At 41.0% G+C, this 24,680-nt stretch overlaps 1 protein-coding gene across 3 annotated transcripts in view; it reads left to right on the top strand.

The window, feature by feature from the left end:
- Positions 1 to 24,680, top strand: part of LOC109402030 (b(0,+)-type amino acid transporter 1) — a 230,332-nt gene that overhangs the window by 185,180 nt on the left and 20,472 nt on the right. For all 3 annotated transcript variants that reach the window (XM_062857104.1, XM_062857103.1, XM_062857102.1), the window contains 2 exons: positions 3,838 to 3,939; positions 21,470 to 21,712. In XM_062857104.1, the coding sequence (XP_062713088.1) occupies positions 3,838 to 3,939; positions 21,470 to 21,712 (345 nt within the window). The remainder of the gene's footprint in view (positions 1 to 3,837; positions 3,940 to 21,469; positions 21,713 to 24,680) is intronic.

Raw genomic sequence — 24,680 nt, forward strand, 5'->3', positions numbered from 1 at the left:
CTTTTGAGGCTGTTGTTTACTTTTGCAGTTGTTTTTTGCTGATCCCGCTAAAATTGGGATTTGATCCCACAATCCTCTGGTTGATGATGATGCTGAACCGCGCTACTGGATAAGCTATAGATGATCAGGCAATGTGCGTTGAATTTTGATCTATTAAAGGCTTGAATACCACACCGGCAGTTATTTTGCTGTGCCCGGACAACGGCTCGGACAAGTGCTGATAGTTAAACCATCCACATAATACACGATGGCATAATTAGTTTCTTATTCCATGGCATTTATTTGAAAAACATTTGTTCTCTCATTGGTTTGCTTCGTTTCTACCAGTAAATAATAGAATATCTGAATGGTAATGGCTCCTATAGTCGTGGCACATGAATTGAAAAGTTGAAATGTGTAGCAGTTTTAGCATCGCTCATCTCTCTTAGCAGTTTTATGGCAATGAGGTAGCAGCTAGGATGCTTGTTAACCAAAAAATATCGTGCATTTGAAATGCTACACAACAGCTGTCAGAATTTTAGTAGCATTTATATTGCTAATATAGAGCAATTCAGCAGTCGAACTGCTATGATACAGCAGCAAGCAGATATAATGCAGTTTTATAGCTGAAATACAGCTTATTTAAATGCTTATTGGTTACCTGGGGCATATTACATCAAAACAACACTTAAATATGCGATTTTTTTTTAAGATTCAAGGGGCCCAGATGCAAAGGGGTGTAAGTGACCATTCCCAAGCAACACATATGTTATATAATAGTTACGACAGCGCAAATTTTGGTTGTATAGAAGTTTATTTTACGTTATTTCAACACAATGTTAGAATTACGTCAAATAAACTTATATACAACCAAAACTTGCGCTGTCATAACTCTATTATAACATGTGTCAATTTTGAGCTAAGCATGTCAAAAAAATTGAAGGGAGCTTTAGAAATGTTTCAGAGGAGTTTCAAAACGTATCAAGGCTTTGAGGGGTTTCAAAAATTCCGAAAGCTAAAGGTGGTTTCAAGAAACTTTCAATGGATTTTCAGAGGCGCTTCAAGGCGTTTTAAGAAGTGTCAGAGGTTTTTAGATGAGTTGCAATATGTTTCAGTGAGTCCACCTGAGGACATTAGGTGGTTTTCAAGGGAGTTTCCGTTTTTTTTTAAGGCGTTTCAAGATGCTTCAGGAAGTCTCAGGAAGTCTCAGGGGGTTTCGAGGATATTTCAAGAGGTTTTCAGAGGGGTTTCAATGCAGTTTCCGGGGGTTCCAGATGGGTTTTAAGACGAGTCCAGACGTTTCAGAGAATCTTAGGGGTTGTCAAATGGTTTTCAGACGGGATTCAAAGCGTTTCAACCCCCTCCCTTACTTCATTCGGGGTTTTCCTATATTAATTATTTTGCTTGTCACACTCTCATGAATCCCATTCCCCATCCAAGCTGGACTTACTTAATAAAGCCTCAAAGGGTTTTCTGAGACGTTTCCATGGGGTTCTGGGTAAAGACGGCCTTGAAGAGAGCTTCAGGGATGTTTCAGAGGAGACCAAAGGAGTTTCATGGCGTATCTCAAGCCGTTATAAAGCGTTTCAAGGAGATTCAGAGTGTTTCTAATGGTTTCCAGCAGTGAATCAAAATTCAACTATCGCGCAACAATTACGACAATGTTGCAAGTTGCATTTGTTGCGACATTCTTCCCAATGCGACATAGGTTTGTCCCATAGGTTTGTTTCTGTCTTGAACAGAATAGGACAAAGATCGTGCACCACGAGGTTAGAGATTTTTAAGCCTTGCATTGTGATTTTCGAACGGTAGCTTCGAGTTGGTAAATACTGCAACGCTGCTGATTATGTATCATCAAAAAGATTCGATTTTGGGTTAGTAATAATTGATTATTCACGAGTTGAAAAGTACGCAACAAATTCAGCTTCCGTTTTGTCTGGAACAAAAATTTACGAGATCATGTCATTATCTGTTACCAGTTGGGATAAAGAGTAATCGCCGCGTCTTCTTTGTTGCTTGTTTTGTGCCTCTTTTGTCTGACAATTCTCTTCACTGGTTTCCAGGTAGTTGCAGGAGGCTCGCAAAGAACTTTCAAGAGTTTAAAGGTGTTTCAAGATGCTACTGGGCGTTTCTGAGCGATTTTCGGGGATTTCAAAGGGTTTTTAGGGGCTTTTGAAGGAGTTTTAAGAAGTTTTCAGAGGGGTTACAAGATATTTTAGTGAGTTTCAGGGAATTTCTGGAATTAAGGTTTTCTAAGATATTTTCAGGGGGTTTTGGAATGACCAAAGAAGTATCAAGGGGGTTTCAATGGAGTTTCAAGGCGTATCAAGGTATTTCAAGTCGTTCAGGACGTTTCAAGGGGTTTCTAATTCAGGACGTTTCAGGGTGTTTCTAATAGTTTCCAGGTCCGTTGAGTTTCGAGTTTGATGACAGGAATAACTTGGGCAGACTTGAACAAGCTTTATAAGAAATTATGACTAACTTGTAGGAGTTTTGGTTAGGGAATAAATTTTTCACAGTATCAAGAAAACTGGTTACATAGGGTCATTTTGTGTGTAACTAGGTATGTAAGTCGATTGCTACTACGATAATTGTAGCAGGCTTTCAAGGAAGTTTCAAGGGGTTTTCAGAGAGGCTTTAAGCTGTTTCAAGACGATTCTGGGCGTTTCTGAGAAGTTTTCGGATATTTCAGGAAGTTTTGAGGGGCTTTAAAGGGAGTTTTAAGGTTGAAATTTAAGCAAAATCGATTAAGCCTAAGCTTAATAAGCTTGAAGTTTGTATGGGAAAACATGGCCAAATGTATACAGAAATCTAAAGTTTTCGATTTTTACTGTTAGGTGGCGCTGTAAGCGTTTGATGATAAAACCCTTTGGTATTATTGAAGGTGACTATATGCTAAACAACTTTATCGTAGACAGCAAAGTTTTACGACGCTTGTTAAAAAAGTTATACCCTAGGTAAAGTGATGCGAGACATTATGGTTGTTTTTCTAAAACATGTAAAGGAATAATATCAATAATGAAATCTGAATGTTTCGCCTCCCTTTGCCTAGGGTATAACTTTTCTCACAGACCTTGGACCACTTTGTGGTCTACGACAAAGTTGTATGGTATATAGTCACCTACAATAATACCAAAGGTTTTTATCATTAAACGCTAACAGCGTCACCTAGCGGCAGAAATGGAAAACTCAAGATTTCTGATACATGTGATCTAGTTTTCCCATACAAACTTCAAGCTTGTTGAGCGCCCCCTTTGTATTAATCGATTTTGCTCAGATTTTGAACGAAGCTTCTGGAAGTTCAAAACAATCGATTTAGGAGGTAAGATTTGACGTTTTTCAAAAATTTTATTTTTCATTTAAGTATGGGCCACTCTAATATGCAGCCCTAGTGTATTTGCGTGTAACGACCTTTTGTGTACATTTCAGCGGTCCAAAGTCATGAAACTCATCAAGATCCCGAACACCTCCCACAACATAAATAGCAAACCTACGCGAAAGAAGTTACATCCCCATTTAACCTCTCAAGAAACCCTTCCCATAAGAGATATAGCAAACAAGAAATTTGCCACCAACTCTCCATCGGTAAAACGCGTAATCCAATTCCATAAATGTCAGCAGCAATAAAGTCGTCGTCCTTCATTGGGGCTGGAATGAAATGGAACGGGAGACAATCCAGACAGGACATCAAAAACCCTTACATCAAGTGGGGCTTTAACACGCTCGCTCGCTGTTGTATTGTTCCTCCGTGGTCGTCGCGTCGTTGCGAGTCAGACACCAACAAAAAAAAGTTTATTACTTTACCGATATTTTGATTGACATGCAGGTTTTCTAACACTTGTTTTCGTTTTTCAACAGGGTCTGGAATTTTTGTATCGCCATCTGGTCTACTGGTGCGAACTGGTTCCGTTGGTGTGAGCTTTATTATATGGATGGCCTGTGGATTGCTCTCATTGTTAGGTAAGTTGGGTTTGTTACTTTCTATTACTATTATATCACGACAAGTTGCTGAATTGTGTCTGTACCGACTTACTTAGTATCTTAAACGTCTTAAAATATCCCAAAACGCATGACTTGAAACAATCCTCTACCAAAAAAATGAAAACCTGTACAACGCTCACATGCATTATGCAATACCGTGCGTCAGTCGAAGGCGGTGTAGAAAGTTCCATTTTCCGCCACAAGACAATAACGTTGCCATCCGAACGAAACTGTGAGAAAATACAAGACAGAAGAGGATTACCGTGAAAAAGAAAGTAAATTTGTACAGGACCCGCGGTAAAAACCATCGTACTGGGGAGGAGAAATGAGACATCAATGCAATGACGCGGAGACAGTGCGTGGTAACCTTTCCGACAACAGGCGGGATATAGGCGTGAGCAGAACTCAAACTAACAATTTAACATAAATTTCTTGATTTTTAACGTGAAATTTTGAAGTATTTTTAGATAAAGTACGTTTAATTGGCAAATTGAGAGATAAATTTGTGAAAAAATTACCTCTTGTTTTGGTGGGATTCGAACCCACGACTCCGTTATCGCTAGTCTGGCGCTTTATCCTGCTAAGCTACAGCTGTCATCACCGAACCATCCAAAACAATTCAAAGTTGTAATAATTTTGTGTTAAATTAAACGTTTTTAGAGGCTCATTATATTAAATTTCATGTCATATCGTTTAAAACATTTTAAAAATGGCATCAAATAACACTAGTTTACAAAATAAAACGAAAGTCGTGAACTTGTATCAAAGACCAACATTTTTGAAGCACAATTTAGCGCTGATTTCGCAACCGACCTTGAAAAAAAAATTAAGTAGAACAGTTTTTGAGTTTTAGGTCAATATCGAGTTTTACAACTTTTTAAAATAAGGGCCCATATAGCCGAGGCGGTAAACGCACGGGTATTCAGCATGACCATGCTGAGGGTGACGGGTTCGATTCCCGGTCGGTCCAGGATCTTTTCGTAAAGGAAATTTCCTTGACTTCCTTGGGCATAGAGTATCTTCGTGCCTGCCACACGATATACACATGCAAAATGGTCATTGGCAGAGGAAGCTCTCAGATAAAAACTGTGGAAATGCTCATAGAAGCTGAGAAGCAGGCTTTGTCCCAGTGAGGACGTTACGCCAAGAAGAGGAGAGGAACTTTTTAAAATATGGAATTTACTGAAATTCAAATATCTTGCGTTTGGTTCAACCAATTTCAAATCATTTTGCATAAATTAAAAGCTGAATATAATACCATTCGATCATCTGAATGCAGGTTTTGTGTCAGATTGATGAATATCAAGATATTGGTGAATTTTAGGGACGATCTCCTTAAATGTTAGCAAAAATTTCAAAAATATGTGAAGAAATGTATTTTTTTTTCTTTAAGATAAAAACAATTTAAAAATTCTTTCTCGACGTTTATTTGACATATCATATGTAAACAAAATACAGTAAAAAATTCAGCTCAATCGGAGAATTGATTACGGAGAATGAAATATGTAAAGTGAGCGACTTTGCTTAAAAATAGAACAAAAATCGATTTCAAATCATCAGCCTTGTATGGAAAGTCGAAAAATTTCCACTCTACTGTAATTTTCTTCCTTATTGTTTTCGATCTCAGGGCATGATTCTACACCATCATTAGCTTTCCTTTTTCACGATCATTAGCTTGCCGAGTTCAAAAATGCTGTAAACTAGTGTAATGAAGCATTTTGCGAGAATGGCTAATACTTCATGTAGAATATTCTACACGCAAAAAAATCCGTTCCGATATACGTGCACTCCCAATCACGGCAACGGGAACAAACGGGAACTATGCATAGCAACGATAACAACAATAAGAAATGTACACCGTGAACTAGATCTCACGTTTTCCTGAACGCCCATATTGACAGCTGGAACTAGTTCCAGTTTACGGTGTATATTTGCTTGTTCTCATATTTGCGTTTGTTTGTTCACGTTTATCAGAACGGTTTTCTGAGCGTGTACTCGTGTTCAAATGTGTGCCATTTATTGACAATTAGTCATTGAACTAACAGTTAAAATTGGGCTTAAGTGAAATTTTGAAGGTCACATTCAGAAATCCAGCTGTAAAAACAAAACGGCTAAGGGCATACACCCCCTCGCACACACCCATGGTGTCAGGTCGCACCCGCCGGTGGTCATGTGATCTCATTAATACCGGACCACGGTGGAACTTATCATCCGGAAGCGACGCAACAAAAACAGATGCATAAATTTAGACGGTAAAGCAGTTCGTCCGCCGTCTTCGTCATTGTCGTCAAACCTCTATCTCTACATATAGTCGATGCCGTCGTTGTCAGTTCGTATTCTTGATGGGTGTGTAGTAATTGTGTTGAAAAAGTCGTACCCCCCCAAATCACGAAAAATTTTCCGAATGAGAAACGAAGTTTCGGTTTCGTACTCGCACCATGTTTCGTGTCCTCTCAAATACAAACCCCCAGCTTTAATCCACCCAAAAGGTGAAGAAGATTGAAGCCTGCCCCCACGACGACAGCACCAGTTGGCCTACAGATACTAGGTACTGCCGCCGTCGTAATTTTGAATACATATGTACATCACACCAAAGGAGACGCATGGTCTTTTCTCACGTCGCCGTCGTCGTCGTCGCACGGGGGAGTGGTTAATTATGGGGTTGTTTATCGTTTCTTGTTGGTACCGAACAAAAATATTTTCAATTTTAAATATTGACGACCTTGTACACACACTTTCACACATTGATTAGTAAAAAGCAAATCACAATTTGTTCACTTTATTTATGGGAGCATAAAATGGAGGAATGAAAACAACAAATTTTAAAAATAATTCAATAGTGACGTTACCATGCACAATGCACAAAAGGTCTGTCACATAACAGTAGGTGTCAACAAACAATGCAACGAACAGAACCTGATATGCTTAATTTACAATCAGTTTTCATGAATGGGGATTGATAATTGCTGTCAAAAAAGAGGTGAAGTGAAAGTTGATGAAATGTGCTGCCTAAATTGTAGTTTTCAACTCATTCAAATTATCTCACTTTTGAAGGCTAGTCGTAAGGGTCTGTTCATAAACTACGTAGACTCTTAGGGGGGAGGGGGGTTTCTGATCAAAGTCTACAACCATGTAAGCGTTTTCCCTTTTTGAATCTCTGAGAAATAAGGGACTCCCCTCAACAGATACCTGAGAAGAGCCTGGGACCTCCTCCGATGCTAACGAAGTAGACTACATTCCCAGTCTAACCTTCAACTGTAACCATTGCTGCCAAGCCCATCGTCTCTCCCGGTTCACCAGAAGATGCTTCGGAGAGGGGCTAATACTGAACTGATACCCTCGAAGTTAGCCACTTAGTGTTGCAGCTACGGACTTCGTGACTCGCTCTTCTTTATTACACCACCAAACCTAACCTCAAGATCATTGACAATTCTCTGGTCATTTTGTGAGATCATATTTACACATGCACGAGGAAGACAAAACATATTTACTACTTTACCGATCTTTTCATGCTCGTGTTAAACTTGTCAAAATGAGCTGAAAATTGTCAATCATTTTGAGGTTAGGTTCATTAGTGTAATAAAGTTTAAGAGTTAAAGAGGTTAGGTTCATTGGTGTAATAAAGACCTTTCCATACCGCAGGCTTAGATCCAACCTTGTAGGTTTCGGCCACAACAACGACATACCTAGTCTTCCTCTCGGCCAAATGTCCGTAGTGTAGCCTGCATAGCCGACTTCCGAACTCTGAAACCGCCATTATGCCTGGTTTACATGGAGCAAGTGACTTGATTCAAGTCAATGGAAAATGCCCAATTGAATGCGAATTGAACGTGTAAACACCACCGTTCATCTCAGTTGAGCAACTGACTTGACTTACACGAAAGTTGAACATGTTCAACTTTTTTGTTCAAGTCAAACTAAATCATCTCACTTGCCCCGTCTGAACACGCGATTCATGTGAGTTGAATTCAAGTCATCTGTCAAATGAGCTGAATTCAATTCAAGCCTAACTTTACCAAGCACCGTATCTAACAAAATTTACGAACGGAGAAAAACGAAGGGGAAGTTCGTAGCAACTTATACATTGAGCATTTTAGGAACGTGAAAAATCCAGGTATTTTTTCACAAATCAACCCCGAAGGTGAATGAACAAGTAGTCCTTAACGAGATTCAGCGTCTCAAGTGAAAAACTCTTTTTTGTTTGCATATGTTACATACGGTGTTTGGTAAAGTTAGGCTTGAATTCAGTTTGCTTACGCACCACACGAGTTGAACAATGTAAACACTTGCTTCAATTGAGATGCATTCAAGAGTATGCAACACGCTAAAACTGCTCAGCACTAAAATGTGTAAGACCTACTCATAAGTGCATAATTTCCAGACCACACAAAAATGTGCAGCAGTTACACATTCTCAAAAAACAGCTCGTACACTCTTCTAGATGCAAAATGTTGATTTTTTTTTTGTTTTCCAAGGTCACTAGTAATCCTACCTAGATTGGGGTACAAAAATTTTTGCGATTTTAACGTTTTTGCGGACACTGGAGCTGATTTTGTAAATGTGCAAGGGTTACACATTTTTGGTGTAGTCTGGAAATTATGCACTTTAGTGCTGAGCGGCGTTAGCGTGAAGTGGACACCCAAGTCATTTGCTCAGTCTAAACACGTCATTCCATTGGATTGAACATGTTTGAGAAGTTTGCAACTCACATGCTCGTTTCAATTGAACAGTCTAAACCAGGCATTAAGAGGAAAGGCAGTGGCGCGCCCGAGATTTGTCTGTGGTGTACTCTGGTGCGCGCAGCTAACTATTTTAGCATTTTTAGCAATTATTGGTAAAATTTTTAAAGATTTGGAATCAATCCGTCTCTTCGAAATTGATTGAAGATCATTTTCTGTGAAGAAACCATTTTGATTAGACTTTTAGTTTTGGCTGGAATGTCTTTTTAGTGACGAAAAACTTCCAACATCCTGAAGGAATTTCGAGAGGAATTTTTGGAGGAATTTTCAGAGGAATTCCTGAAGGAATTTTCAGATGAGTTCCTGAAGAAATTTCTAGAGGGATTCTCGGAGGAATTCCCAGACGAATTCCTGGAAGAATTCCTGAAGGAATTCCCAGGAGTTCCCTCTTGGAGGAGTCCCTAGAGAAAACTCATGGCTATACCTCCAGAGAGAACTCCTGGCAAAATCTCCAGTATAATTATCTTGAGGAATCTTCAGATCGAACACCAAGAGGAATCTCTAGAAGTAATTCCTGGAGGAATCCTCTAGAAGAATTCTCATGAAGGGATTGCTTGAGGAATCCCCTGATGGTACTTTTGAAGGAATTCCCAAAATTTTCAGAGGGAACTCTTGGAGGAGTTTCTCATAGGGCACTCCTGGAGAAATTTACCAGCGGAAGCTCCTAAAACAATTCTTCAAAGAACTCTGTATCAATTTTGGAGCTAAGGAACCAGAAAAAACTCCTGCAGGGATTACAAAAGAGAACACTTGAGAAATTAACCAGAGGTAACACCAGGAGGATTCCCAGATGGATCCTCTGGAGGAATCTCCAAAGAAAAACTCCTGGTAAAATCCCCAAAGGGAACACCTGAAAAAAATTTCCAATGAAAACTCGTGGAGAAATTCCGCAATGAGAGTTCCTGTAGAAATTCCCCAGAGAGAACATTTAGAGAAATGCCCAGGAGAAATTTCTGAAAGAATCTGCAGATGAAACCCCTGAAGCAATCCCCAGAAAGAACTCCTGGAGGAATTACCAGAAAAAAACTTACTTGTGGATTAAAAAGAAACTTTGGATTTCCTCAAGGAACTCACTCTGGGAATTCCTCAAGCAGTTCCCTCTAAGGATTCCTTCAGGAATTCCCTTTTGGGAATTCCTCCAAAAGTTCCAGCTTGTAATTTCTCCAGGAGTTTTCTCAGAGGTTTCCTCCAGGAGTTCTATCTACGAATCCTTCAGAAGTTTCTTCTGATTAATTCCTGCAGTAGTTCTATCCAGGTATTCTCCAGGAGTTTCCTCTGGTGAATTTCTGCAGGAGTTACCTCTAGGGAATTCCTGCAGGAATTTCGTCTGATGATTTCTTCCAGGAGTTCCCAATGGGGAATTTCTCCAGGAGTTCAAACTGGGGAATCCCTAAAGAAGTTTTCTTTGGAGAATTCCTCCAGGAGTTCCCTCAAGGCATTTCCCAAGCAGTTCGCTATGGGGAATAACTCGAGTTCCTTCTGGGTACATACACCTGAAGAATTTTTCAGATGGAACTCCATGAGGAACTCCCAGACGGAACTCCTGGTGGAATCTTCAGAGCAAATTGTTTGAGGAATTCACAAAGGGCACATTTGGAGGATTCCCTGATAAACCTCATGGAATAATTTCCACAGGGAACATCTGGAGGAATTCCCAGTGGAAACTCCTCGAAGAATTTCCCAGAGAAAGCTCCTGGAGTTATTTCCATATGGAACTCCTGGAGGTATTCCCCGATAAAAACCTGGAGGAATCCCCAGTGGGAATGGAACACTTCAGAAAGAACTCCTGGAGAAATTTCCCATAGTTACCTGATGGAGGCATTCACTGATGAAACTCCTGAAGTATTTCTAGATGGAATTCCTGGAGTAATCTCCAGAGGGAAATTCTGAAAGAATCACAAGAGGAAAGTCTGTAGGAACTCCTGAAGGAAATCTGAGAAGGAACTCCTGGAGGAATTCCCAGGCGAAACTCCTCGGAGAATCTCCAGTGCAAACTGTTTGAGAAATTCACAGAGGGCAATGAACCTCCTGTTCCACAGGGAACATTTTCTTTTGAGAATCCTTCAGGAGTTCCCTCTAGCTCTCTCTGGGCAATCTTTTGAAAGTCCCTTCTGGGGAATCCTTCAGGAGCGCCCTCCAGAGAATCCTCCAGGTGTTTCCTCTGGGAAATCCTCGATATTTTACCAATCTTTCAATATTCGGGATTCTTACTGATCAACATGAGAATTTTCAGCTTTACTCAGAGAAAACTTTCTTCGTTTATGAATACGGAGATCATTTTTCTAATCTCTGAAGATTCGGGATTCTTACTTTGGATCATCTTTGGTTATGTCAGAATTTTCAGTTACACCCATAGATCACTTCCTACATTTATGATCTTGCTATTTTGAATAATAATGGATTTTGTAAAGAAAATAATCTTTGTGTGGTGCTGGTATTTCTTTGCAAGCCCAAAGATGATAAGAAATTCAATATCTTCAGATTAATGAAAAAATATTCAAAAAGGTATGTCATTTCTAGAAAATCGTTCACTGATTATTTTTTCTCATACATAAAATGTTCTTTCAATAAAAGAACGTATGTAATTATTGCCGACATATTAAAAACTGTTGAAAGAATCTCCTATTTCAAAACTAACCATCACGTGTTGTGTTAGCAAGTACCATACCCGCCCGCCCGGTCCGTCGAAACAGAAAATGAATGTACCGTTCGATGAGATGAACACATTAGGCTTTTGTTGTTGGCTGGCTGGTTTTTCGATTCTCACCTCACACCCGCATGCTGCTGTTACAGCGGGGAACGTTTGCGCTCGAATTGGAAAAGCAAAAAGTATGCTATGAACTTAATTTTTCAGTACTATAAGTTGTACCATCAGATCGAAAATTTTATAAGGAATCTTTTGGCATATACAAAAGTTTATACTGTCATATAAAAAAATCAAATAATCTTGGGTGCAACGCCCGCACCCGCAACAGCGCATCAACACATGCATGTCCTACGCTGCGTTCGGAAGGATCGAGTTCATTTCTACGACTAGGGTGCGGCTGTGGTTTTTCTTTTCCGTTTGACCGGTGTGACTGATTAGAGAATTCAAAAGATCATTGACAATTATTGCTATGCAGCACTCATTGGAGGTAGGGTCTTGTACCATTTGGGCAGGTGTACCTATTTTGGGCACTTGCCGCTATAACTAAGTCAATTTCAAACCGATTAGTTTGAAATTTTGTCCAGAGTTAGGCACGTACAATACCTAACTCTGTACAAAAAATCAAATCAATCGGTTTGAAATTGACTTAGTTATAGCGACAAGTGCCCAAAATAGGTACACCTGCCCAAATGGTGCAATACCCTATATAGAAACTGTAATTTCATCGAATATTGGCAATGCGGCAGATTACATAATGATGATTATATGAGTATCGACCATTTTGTAATTGTATGCCCGACTATTTTCTTCAGTTTTCGTAATCAATCCGCAATAATTATTCTTGCTTTTTTTTCTGCATATCTGGGATATGAATTTCATTATTATTGTTACTATTGTTCTATTTTTTTTCTCATCAAAATCATGAATTGTTCTAATATTACTTTGGAATAAACATAATTCTTTTATTTTTTTTCTTGTAGATGCAGGACAGATCTCTCAATATGTTTTATTTTATTTATTTCACTGTTTACTATGTTCTAAACACTATAATGGGTCTGCTCTTTTGATTTCGATAAAATATTAATTTTGCAGTTTTTTTCCGAAATAACAGATATCAATACTTTTTTTTTTTTTTTTGAAGGATCGTAGCAAGCCGTGCGGGCGGGCGGTTGTGTTTTCGAATCATATGTCGTGTTTTTCTCGGTTCCGCGTTATTTGGATTTTCCCTTCCGAATCGTGAAACGGCTGGTGGTGCTACGCCATCCGGCGTGGATTACAAGTCGTGTTTGCGTAGATACTGTGATTGCAGTTCCGGTGCTACAAGTGAAAAGTTCACGTTTTTCCGAGGGGGGTAAGCTACGCCATCCGGAAGTGTTTCGTTTGGAAAGTGCGCGTGACATTTGCCTGGATTGTCGACTTGGGCATCGTTTTGAAACGAATAATTCGTTATTGTATTAAGTTTTTTCGTGCCGAAATCCTGCAAATCTTTCATTTTCCGTATTTATCGAGAGTGTTTGGGCGGTGCCGAATTCAGTTGTGTGGGAGAGTTGTGAAACTACTTCAAAAATGGGATGTTTATCATCATGTGAGAATTTGTGTTGGCTGCGTGCGCGACGGTGGTGAGACGAGGAGCAAGCCTGACTGCGCTGTAATGACGTCCCCCTTAACACCGAGAAACAGCAATTTCCAGATAAATCGGTGAGACCGTTTCAAACTACATTTTCATTTTTTCCTTAAGTGGGCATTTATAAACTTCGAAAACTAATTTTTAGTTACGCATCGTTTCCCTCGCACCCAGTTTGTTTCATTTCAGAGAGCGAGTAAAGGCGCTTAAGCCTAGGCATTAGGGCCAGGACACGGACCAAATACCTGTGTTCCATCCCAGGAAGCGAAGGACCAAGGGGTGACATTAACCTTCTTAGCATCGTCACCCCCATCGATTTTCACTTATTTTGCTTTCTCAAAAGCTGAGTGGTTGGTACGAGATGTCCCCACTTAATAGCTTTATTGTAAAAAAATAACGCTGCACAGTAGGCCTGGCCGCTTTAATGCTTGTAATGCATTTCTAATGTACTGCAAACATTAATAATGACAAGAAAAATGGTAGAATTAGTCGATTCTATCATTTTCCAGGATTCTTTCAATGAATGGCTGTGTATGTGTAGACTAGACTAGACTAGACTAGACTAGAAATAACAGATATCAATACTTTTCCGGTAAAAGAAACACTCGTTCTTCTAAATTGCGCGTGTAGTGGTAGCTAGTTCATTTTCATAACAGGTTCATCCCATAAATTTTAAAACGGCGGTTGATCACAGATTATTCTCGGGCTCACGGCTTCCTTTCCCCTTAAGTTGCGACTGATCTAGTCACTCATCGAGTTCACGCAACATCTTTAACGACGATATGGGCGATAGCCGATGAAACGGCGTTCTAGCCAAACACTTCTCTACACATCTTGTGGACAAGATTGTCCGGAGTAGTGTCCCCACCACACGTAGCCACTTTGTGATATACTACTTATGTGAAACCACGAGCACACGAACAAAACGCGTTCCGCAGTTTCTTCAAAACCTGCATATTCCGGGAACTCAGGAGGATCCGCATGACCGAAACGGTGTAGATAGTGTCTAAAACCGAAGACGGGTAATAACAAGACAGACATCAACCCTCTTGCTCCACATACTTTGGGAGCTACAAGCACACTAGCGCCGCGATCGACTTCAGGGAACAACATCATGAATGAGTGTGCGTGTGATGCTACAATTTCCGTGTACGTATTAGCATGCACACGCACACAATCATGTTTTAATGTTCCTGTGAATCGTTGAGGGCGTTTCAACTATGTCGCTTGCGACAGGGTGGGAGCTGTCTGTCTTGTTATTAGCCGTCTTCGCTAAAACTCTAAAACTGTCATGGTCCGACAGTAGCTAAGCAGGTGGAATGTTACTTCTTCAACCATACAGTCGTATTTCAGTACCAACAATTCTGAAAAACGTTTCCGAGAATCTTATACCGGTACTCCGACATTCCCACACTTAGGAGCGCTTCAGCAATAGCTGCCCAACTGGCACTATTGAACGCATTTCTTACGTCAAGGGTCACTACTGTACAGTAGCGAATTTTTACCCCTCTAACGATGAAGAGCAGAGAACATGACGTCTACGGTCGACTGCCTCGGTGGTTTGTGGAACGGCTACCCCATTCCACTGCTCAGGCATTTAAGTCGCCCGATATTACCACTGGCCTGCAGCCTGTCAACTCCACCGTTGTACAGTCGAGTATCTGCAAAAACTGCTCTGTCGATCACCGAGGAGCCACATAACAGCTACAGAAGAACACCCCGTTTACTTTGATAATCACGTGACCTTGGTGGCAACTCCTCTGGACTGGGTATTTATAGCTTCCGCAACCCAATTATCGTTTCCAGCGGGTACATGGGTATGAATTGTCGAAATGATGGCAGTTTGTCCCCAACTCAGTAACTGCCTGACACAACAGTTGCTGGACTGAGTCAGATCAGAGTAGTACCTACAGGTTTTGGAGGGTTACCTCCACTTGGGTCCCTCATCGAGTTCTTTCCGCAATCGGATGGCAGCCGTGACCACCTATAACTTACACTGTTGCCGCACCCCGTGACGACCCCTTCTCCTTTCCTGTCATTCAGGGTTTTTCAGTGAAGAGCCACTACAACGGTGAGAGCTATACATTACTTCCTCGTCAAGGACTTCCTCCGTCAGACATTCTTAGGTGGTGTCCTTTCTAAGCTCAAGAATAATTTTACTGGTACGTCTGATACTGTGAACGTCGGCTTTCAAGTCCATGAGCTTAGCGTCACTCCTTATTGCCTGCAAAAATACTATTAATGTAAAAAAAAACTCTAAAATTCGGAAGTTACAGTTATTTAACTTTTGCCTTTGGGTTTTGTCTAAAAGTTTGCCGAATTGAGTATACGCATACTCATACCGAAGTCGTGAGTGAACTGCGAAGGCAACTCTCCACACGGCGATTGTAAATTACACTCACCTCGTGGAGAATCGCTTTCACAGCTCTGCTTCGACTTTCGTATGCGTGTGTGACCCCTACTCTATTCAGCAAACGTTTAGACGAAACTCCAAGGCAAAAGTCGTCTATACATCGTTTCTTGATTGTACGCTTCTGAGCTGAGAAAACAGCAAATGAGTGTTCCCATCCCTGCTAAGGGCGCTCCCCTATAATGTGCGTTCGAATGTACTTGGACTCGTCGATCTTGATGATGAGGGAGTCAGTCGCCCTTATCTCGTTTACTGGCGAATCCTTTTATTCTTCTTCCGGCTATCTGCCTCCTGCTGACCCGTCCTAACTAGTGGTGGCTGTGAACCCACACAAGATCGTAAACCCTGTTCCCTTCAATCCGGAACGAGCAGGCATTTTCAGGCCCTCCCTCTCCAGCTTTCTGGGGTGGCTGACTGAGGCGAGAATCCCGAACTATGTTGGCTTTTCGTTTTAGTCTTAACACTCTTCCTTGCGAGTGCCATCTAGTAGCTCACCCCCCATGGCTACCTCGTGCGCTTCTGTGGCTGCTTTAAGTATGCAGTCACACCTGGCGTCTTTGTCATGCTATTCGCGGTTGCAAATGCGATAAGATCAGTTCGCATCGTACTCTTGTGCTGTGCGGACGTAAGCTCTCTCTGCTGCAGGAAGTTTTACTATCTTTAAAGCAATTCAACAGTGCTTCTCAGTACTTCCTACAGTAACACTTTTCAGTGCTAACTTTATATCTACTGATTCCTTTTCGATCCTTGCCTGGATCCGTGCCTTCGATTTTTCGATTATACATCATCGAACAAAAAGAAGAGTGAATTTTTGAATTCACCGCTTCCTTCCAAAAAAGTGGATTTCAAAACTGTCGCAAAACGCGGCAAAATTAGAAGGAATACATACAGCTTCCGCACTTCCTTCTAATCATTCTAACAATTGTTTCGGAAAAAAATTTCGTTGAGATAAGTGTTCAATAAGAGTGCCTTCCTGAATTTTTGCCGCAGTTTTTCCTGTAATTTCATTAAGATGTTTCTGTGAGCTTTCTTCTACAGTTCCTTCCTGGTTTTCTACTGCAGTTTGAGCTGGGATATATCCTCGAGCTAAAGGTTCTCTTAAGATTTATTTTCAAATTTCACCTGAGAATTCTCTCGGAGTTTCTCCTGAAACTTCTCCAAAAATATTCTTTCCGGTTTTGGTCATGGGATGTCTCTCAGAGTTTTTATGAATTTACCCTAGACTTTCTCTTAAGATTTTTCTGAAGTGCCTTCTGGAAGCTATTGCTGATATTTCTCATTGAATTCATCCTGTGGTTTGTTTTAGACCCAGGCATTTCTTCATAGTTGTACCGGATTTCTTTCAAAGATCCACCTGAGTTTTTTTTACAAATTTTCTCAGGATTATTCCCAGAACACTTCCCGGAAATTGTACCAAGAATCTGGATGCTCCTTTCAGGATTCCTTTAATGAGTACTCTCTGAGTTCTTACGGGAATCGCTCCTCAATTTTTGCTCAGAATATCTAATACAATATAATTTGCGAAATACCCTGTAAGAAATTCCCGGAGAAATTTAAATGAAATCTTGGGAGAAACTACGCAATGACTTATTGTAGAAATCTCGACAGGAACTTCAAAGAAAACCTGGAATTAAATAGAGATCTCGGAAAAAAGTTTTTAGAGTAACCCCGAGATGAAATATTAAAAATATCCAAGGAGGAGCTCTGAAACTACGGGAGAAATTCCGAGAGGAAATCCAAGGGTAATACAGGAAAACTCTTCGTTAGAAAATCCCTGGAGCTTCTGCAAGAGTCTCGTAGAAATCCTGAAAGAAACTGTTGGAAGCTATCTGATACGGATAGACGGATCTTCAGGAGAAATCTAGCGAGAAACTCTGGTAGGTAGCACATCAGGAAATCCTCTGGAAGAAATATCGGAAGGTACTCCAACACATACCTCGTGAAAAACTTCGGCGGAAATCCTGAAAGGAACTGTGGTAGGAACCCCAGGAACAGCTCTCAGAAATCTTGAAAGATGCTTTATTGTTGGGGGTGTTTTTGTATAGTTTTTGTTTTCCAGGTTCCAGGTAAAACTCACGGTATTTTATTTGGGGTTATGAGTAGACACCATGAATGCCTAAATCGGCTGTTTTGGAATAGGATGAAGATAGGGGCATATGCTGAAGAAGAGTACTCTCATCCTATTTATGTCTCCACGGTCTCCTCAGTTTCGAGAAGTGAAGCACCTGTTCGAGAAAGTTGTAGCTCGAAGCAGAAAGTATAGGACCTATAAGGCCATCTACGGTTCGTCTTATCCCATTATCATTTGCACCTTGAACTTTTATGAATGAAGAGCAAATGAGGACAAATATCTGTATGAATCGTTGTTGTCGTTTGGTATCGCACCATTAGCTTCATTGCGCCATAGTTCTGAATTTAATTTGTAATGAGAGCTACAACTAGTAAATAGGACAATGTAAATGCAAACCAAAACATGAACGGTGGTCCTTGCATTAGCCCTGGTGAAGTGGTAAACAAAATTCATGTGTTGAACATCAAACAGGATATTCTGGATTGATTTTCACATCCCGAATTTTGTTATAGTCACATGGGACATCATGTGGACGCTTTTTACAATACATAATCGAAATATTTTGATGGAATTATAATTGCATATAATTTATGATGAATTTGAGGTAGATCCCATACTTTGGCTTGAAGAGGTAGATCCAATGCTTTGGCTTGCAGATACCAATAAAGGTAAACAAGATTCCCTTTGTTACTAATCGCATCAACACGCTATAGAAATATCCTACCGTAAGGTCTTCCCAGCAGTAATTTGTTTTAATATAAAAAATACAAAATTAACCGTGCATATCGAATAAAATATAAACCTCTTCAGCATTCCGCTCGTCTGTCGTGTCGTACGTCTGCAACAAGCCAGTGGTTAGTAACCACGTTTGTCTTTTGAAATGATAGAAGATCAACTGAGCGGTAGGCTCGGGGTTATGAGTAGGATAACGTAGAATAAAATGCATCCATACAATATGATGGATTATACACTTATTCGTAAATGTACTTTAATGACAAAGATACAAAGTGAGTAATGTATTTGTAGGACAATGAGGACAACTGCTTGGTTTCTGTGCAGAATCGTTACTAATGAACAATGTACCTATATTTTGTATCTATATCTTGACGTTGGAGTAGGCCGATGGAGGCGCATGGTTAGTGATTCTTGGTTCTCGATGGTCAATACCGTCTAAAATGTAGACTCTACATGAATGGTACATAAATTCCATTTATGTTTTAGCACACTTGATTTTAATATTGCTTTGAAATGTTGAAACTGGACTAGCATCAAAGCTACTCATCGTAGAACAAATAAAAGCGGAGGATGAAAAGGGAAAAGTTCCTCTATTTACTTACATTATACAACAACACAGAAAATGTATGTACACGGTTAATTTAGCTTTCCGAGAATAGAGACTTAGAGAGTGTTGGGAAAACAACATGTAATTTACAAGATAACATCCCATCTTGTAAGTTACCGCCAGAATGCATCATAAATTATAGTGCCATACACACATTCTGCCGCCAAGTTTTGTCGGCTATTTTTACAAACGTCCACCTCCCAGTCAGTACCTAGTTACTCTGTGCAAAACATTCTCAAACGAAAATGATGCCGATTACCTACCTATCTACCCACAAAGAAGAACCATTCTTTCACGACCGACCACCATCATATGAGGGGATGCGTCATCATCATCATCAAATTCGTATATAAATTCTCAGCCCAAAGGGAATGCCGTCACATTTGGTCAATGAATGGGGCTCCACTTGAAGTGGAACGACAAGATATGCTGCCTACGTGGAAGATTTTTTGTCTTTCTATATAGATCTCGGTAGTGGTCGAGATGTGGCGGCAGCATTACGATGAGCACCTCAATGGTGACGTTGTAAGTGCCGAAGGTGGCGTGGTAACAGATCTAGGAGTATGTGCAGTGCACAGGACGGAAGACTTCCGGCCCCTGACCTTCAAAAGATTGAGAAGGAGGTTGGCCGGTTGAAAAACAACAAATCCGCTGGAGCAGATCAACTACCAAGCGAGCTTCTAAAATACGGTGGAGAAGCACTGGGGAGAGCATTACACTGGGTCAAGATTGGAGAGGAGGAAGTATTACCGGAGGAATGGATGGAAGGTATCGTGTGTCCCATCTACAAAAAGGGCGACAAGTTGGATTGCGGGATCTACCGCGCGATCACACTACTCAGCGCTGCCTACAAGATACTCTCTCAAATTTTATGCCGCCGTCTATCACCAATTGCAAGAGAGTTCGTAGGGCAATATCAGGCTGGATTTATGGGTGAACGCGCTACAACGGACCAGATGTTCGCCATCCGCCAGGTGTTGCAGAAATGCCGCGAATACAACGTGCCCACACATCACTTGTTCATCGATTTCAAATCGGTGTATGATACAATCAATCGAGAACAGCTATGGCAGATTATGCACGAATACGGATTCCCGGATAAACTGATACGATTGATCAAGGCGACGATGGATCGAGTGATGTGCGTAGTTCGAGTATCAGGGACACTCTCGAGTCCCTTCGAATCTTGCAGAGGGTTACGGCAAGGTGATGGTCTTTCGTGCTTGCTGTTCAACATTGTTTTAGAGGGTGTAATTAGAAGAGCGGGGATAAACACGAGTGGAACGATTTTCACGAAGTCCGTTCAGCTGCTTGGTTTCGCTGACGATATTGATATTATAGCTCGTAAATTTAAGACGATGGCGGAAACGTACATCCGACCAAAGAGTGAATCGGATTAGTCATTAATGTGTCGAAGACAAAGTACATGATGGCAAAGGGCTCTAGGGAGGAATCACCGCGCCCGCCACCCCGAATTTATATCAACGATGATGAAATCGAGGCGGTTGAAGAATTCGTGTACTTGGGCTCACTGGTGACCGCCGACAACGACACCAGCAGAGAAATTCAGAGGCGCATTGTGGCAGGAAATCGTGCTTACTTTGGACTCCGCAGAACTCTACGATCGAATAAAGTTCGCCGTAACACGAAGTTAACTATCTACAAAACTCTTATTAGACCGGTCGTCATCTATGAGCACGAAACGTGGACCCTACGTGCAGAGGACCAACGCGCCCTTGGAGTTTTCGAACGGAAGGTGTTGCGTACCATCTACAGCGGAGTGCAGATGGAAGACGGAACTTGGAGAAGGCGAATGAACCACGAGCTGCATCAGCTGCTGAGAGAACCAACCATCGTCCATACCGCGGAAATCGGGAGGCTACGGTGGGCGGGTCACGTCATCAGGATGTCGGATAGCAACCTGACTAAAATGGTTCTCGAGAGTCATCCGACCGGTACAAGAAGACGTGGTGCGCAGCGAGCTAGGTGGGTCGACCAAGTGGAGGACGATCTGCGGGCCCTACGCAGAGTGCGGAACTGGAGACAAACAGCCATTGAGTTGTCCAAAAAAAAGCCTCACGAAACCTACTGCAAGCCTATTCAATCCATATACGTGAGAACAAAAGATGTTTACAAAGTTCTTTCAGAAAGATTAACACGGGAAATCTGAACACAAACCACTACCACACAGGAATTTGGATTGGTCAATGGACCGAGTTGAATGGAGACGGCTACTATGTACTGTACAGCAGAGTCCACCCCGGCCTTAGCCTGATCGGTAAGGTAAAGTGAGACACAATGGAATTTCACTACTGTTAGTGGCGAGTTGAGTTACCGGCTCTATGATGAGACTTTCTTTAGAAGAATACAAAAAAGCAATAATGTTCAATAAACAACGGAACTAATACACTCGAGGGTCTTCAAGTTCTTATTTCCTTCTTCGTTGTCATTTTTTTGTTTTGTTTTGTTTTTTTTTGTTTCCCTCTTCTTCTTCTCCAACCGGGACAGCCTGCTTCTAAGCTTAGTATTCTATGAGCCCCTTGAAAAAATGTATTATAGTTTTAACCATTTTTGTAGGTCAAAATTGTTACGGCAAGACACAATCAGCAACTAATGCATTGAATTTCAAAACTCTTAACTAACTGTGTAAACTTCTCCATTTCCAAAACCCCGCAGGTGCATTGGCGTACGCTGAGTTAGGCACGATGAACACATCCTCCGGAGCGGAATGGGCATACTTCATGGACGCGTTCGGTCCCTGGCCGGCTTTCTTGTTCTCGTGGGTCTCCACGCTGGTGCTGAAACCGTCCCAGATGGCCATCATCTGCCTGTCGTTTGCGCAGTACGCCGTCGAGGCCTTCGTTGCCGAATGCGATCCACCGTTGACTGTTGTGAAAATGGTTGCAATATTGGCGATTGGTGAGTATCTGCTGGTCCATGGGTTCAATGTTTAATACGAGAAGTAGTCGTGTACAATACTAAACCGTAAGCCTTACAATACGATGTCTTTCGTTTATCCATGAACAAAAGATGTTTTGTTTGTTTGTTATAAACTGTTGTTTTTCGCTTTGTTTTGTTTTGCGTTTGAAATCGTCAGCGAACACTATTTTTGATTTTCTGTTACAGAATCACGGTTTACCTAGTAGTAAAAAATAAGAACAGTGTAGGCGTGATTCGGCAGCAGACGAGGTTGCGTGGATAACCCCTCCGACTCCCGATCCACCGCGGAGAGATGGGCAGATGCGCAGGACACCGGAAACAGCCCAGCATCACTGCAGGGAATCTCCAAATGTCCTTTTACCTTATAGTTCAGCTATCTCCTAGCGCTATAAAACGATCTTTTCTTATAGACCTGGTTCGGCGCGCGGTTGCACCACCTGCAAAAACCCCGTACAAAATGTGCGTGTCTTCCTCTCGTGTAATCTCTGTAGAACTGTATCGGGTGTGGTGGTGGTGATGGTTCTCCAAAAAAGAAAAACGGTCGGTACATGCCGGTATGCCCTCTGGAAACAGTGCTGGTGCGGTTGCTTCCCACGTGGTGGACGCACGCGGCATACGGTACTAACTGGCGTGGCATACTCGGGCCTGACTGACTCGAGATCCCACCGTAGTAGGCAAGATCAAGCTCTGAATCGCCGTAGCAACGTAGCTGCGCCTGCCCTCTGTGCCTGCCGCTGCTGCTACGGTGCCATCAACGATTCTTCTCATCATGCACGCACACACACACATCATCGAGTAGTAGGCGATCATTCTCGGTTACCATATTATCATCATCTTCAGTCATCATCATTGTGCACTCAATCGTTTCGGGTCACGAGTTTTGGGTTGAAGGTATTTGATTGAATGGTGTTTTGTCGGGTGAATTTATTCTGATCGACAGAGTCTTAGATGGTTTCGAAGTAAAACAATTGTTAGTAGTATTAATAGGACAGACCAGTGAAGTACTAGATTTGTAGTAATGAGCTGAATTTTAGTATGGTGAGAAGGTCAATTCTCCGTTTCTGCAATGAAATGGTACAAAAAGCGTGGGTATTATGATTCCTTGCCTAATTTGATGCTGTTTGAGCAAAACTTTGGGCAACAGTATTGTTGTTTTCTCCATTTCTCGCAACATAAACAACATAGTTATCTAAAGTTTTGCTCAAACAGCATCAAATTAGGCAAGGAATCATAATACCCACGTTTTTTGTACCATTTCATTGCAGAAACGGAGAATTGACCTTCTCACCATACTAAAATTCAGCTCATTACTACAAATCTAGTACTACACCGAACGTGTCCCATTCAAATGCCATTTGAAAGTATAAATAAGCACTTTGAGCCCAAAATGTTAACTATGAGAAAAACGGGATAGTTAAATTCTACAATTTTTGAAATTTAGTCGTGAGCAAAAAAGTTTGAGAACTTCTTATATACAGAACTAGAACTATAGACCTTTTATACTTTCTGAGTTCTAGCATAGATTAGCTGAATATCTAGTATAGTACCCTTCATATTAAGCGTAAAGTCAAATGAGGAAAAAAATAGACAAATGATATACACTGAAGTTTCTTACGCGGTCCGTGTTTCGCGTAAAAAAACTGCGTTATTTAAAAAACGTCGTAAAAAATCAAGTCACAATAGATGTGAAAAGGTTTCAGGCGGTTCCAAGATGTCTCGGGGGAGCTTCAAGAGCTTTTTAAGGGGTTACAGGGCATTTCAGAGAGTTTTCAGAGGCGTTTTAGAGATTCCAGGATGCTTCAGTGGCGTTACATGGGGGATTTCGGAAGCATTCCAGGAAGTTTCAGAGGATTTTCGGTGGGTTTCAGAGACGTTACCGAGGCGTTATAGAGGCGTTACATAAGCGTTTTCGGGGGTTTCGGAGGGTTTTAAGTGCGTTACATGCGGTTCGAAGGGATTTCAGGGTGAATTTGGAGGCATTTCAAGAAGCTTCAGAGGATTTCAGCGGGTTCCCGAAACGTTACAGAAGCGCTACATAGGCATTTTCGGACACGGAGAAAACAATAAAGTTACATCAATCATAATATGGTCGCAAACAAGCATATTTATGCACTGACTTTTATATAGGGTATGTGTACCATTCCTTGGCCTAATATGCAAGCCGCCTTGACAATTTTGCCCATAACTCATGAATTAATAGCACTAGAAATAATATGTTGATCCTATTACACACTCTAGGCAATGCATGTTTCACCAATTGGAAGTAAACTTACGTAAATATTCAAGAATTTACTTAATTAAGCTGAAAAGATTCGATGCGATGGTATGCAACGTTGGTCTATGGTACAAAAAATGGCCTATTAGCGGATACATCGTTGGCCTATTGCTTTCCATGCACTAGAACCACTTATTATCTCATTTTTTCAATATTTCTGCTGAAGTATTATCTCTGTTTATTCACCAATCTTACTTTCAAATTACATATTCGGAGCCAAATTTTCAAAAAACTATAAATAAATCACTTCAACTAAAATTCATTCTTAATCTAGTAACGAAAACAACGCAACCCTATTATTGTGTTATATTTTTACAGTCACCGTACACAAAATCTTTCTTCCTGTTTGTTCTTTCTGGTTCTTACGCAAGAAATGTTGTTGACGTCTTTTTATCGTTGTTTTTGACGTCATTTTACTGATGGGCCAAGATTTTGGGTACATAGTGAAAAAAATGTCCTCAATATTCGGCCCACATTCAATTTGTAAAATAGTTATTATTCGTTGAAAAAAAATTCGCAAGTTCAAAATAGCGTCTTTAATCGTCGCATCAAATGTTTAGTTATTGGAAAGTCAATTCGAAATGTTCCAGAATCATGCCATTTACGATCATGTGTATAGACTACCCACTAAGCCGAAGAATCATGGCGTCTACAAAAGTTAAATAAAGTGAC

Source organism: Aedes albopictus, chromosome 3 (assembly GCF_035046485.1).
Source record: "Aedes albopictus strain Foshan chromosome 3, AalbF5, whole genome shotgun sequence".
NCBI classification, from domain to species: domain Eukaryota; kingdom Metazoa; phylum Arthropoda; class Insecta; order Diptera; family Culicidae; genus Aedes; species Aedes albopictus.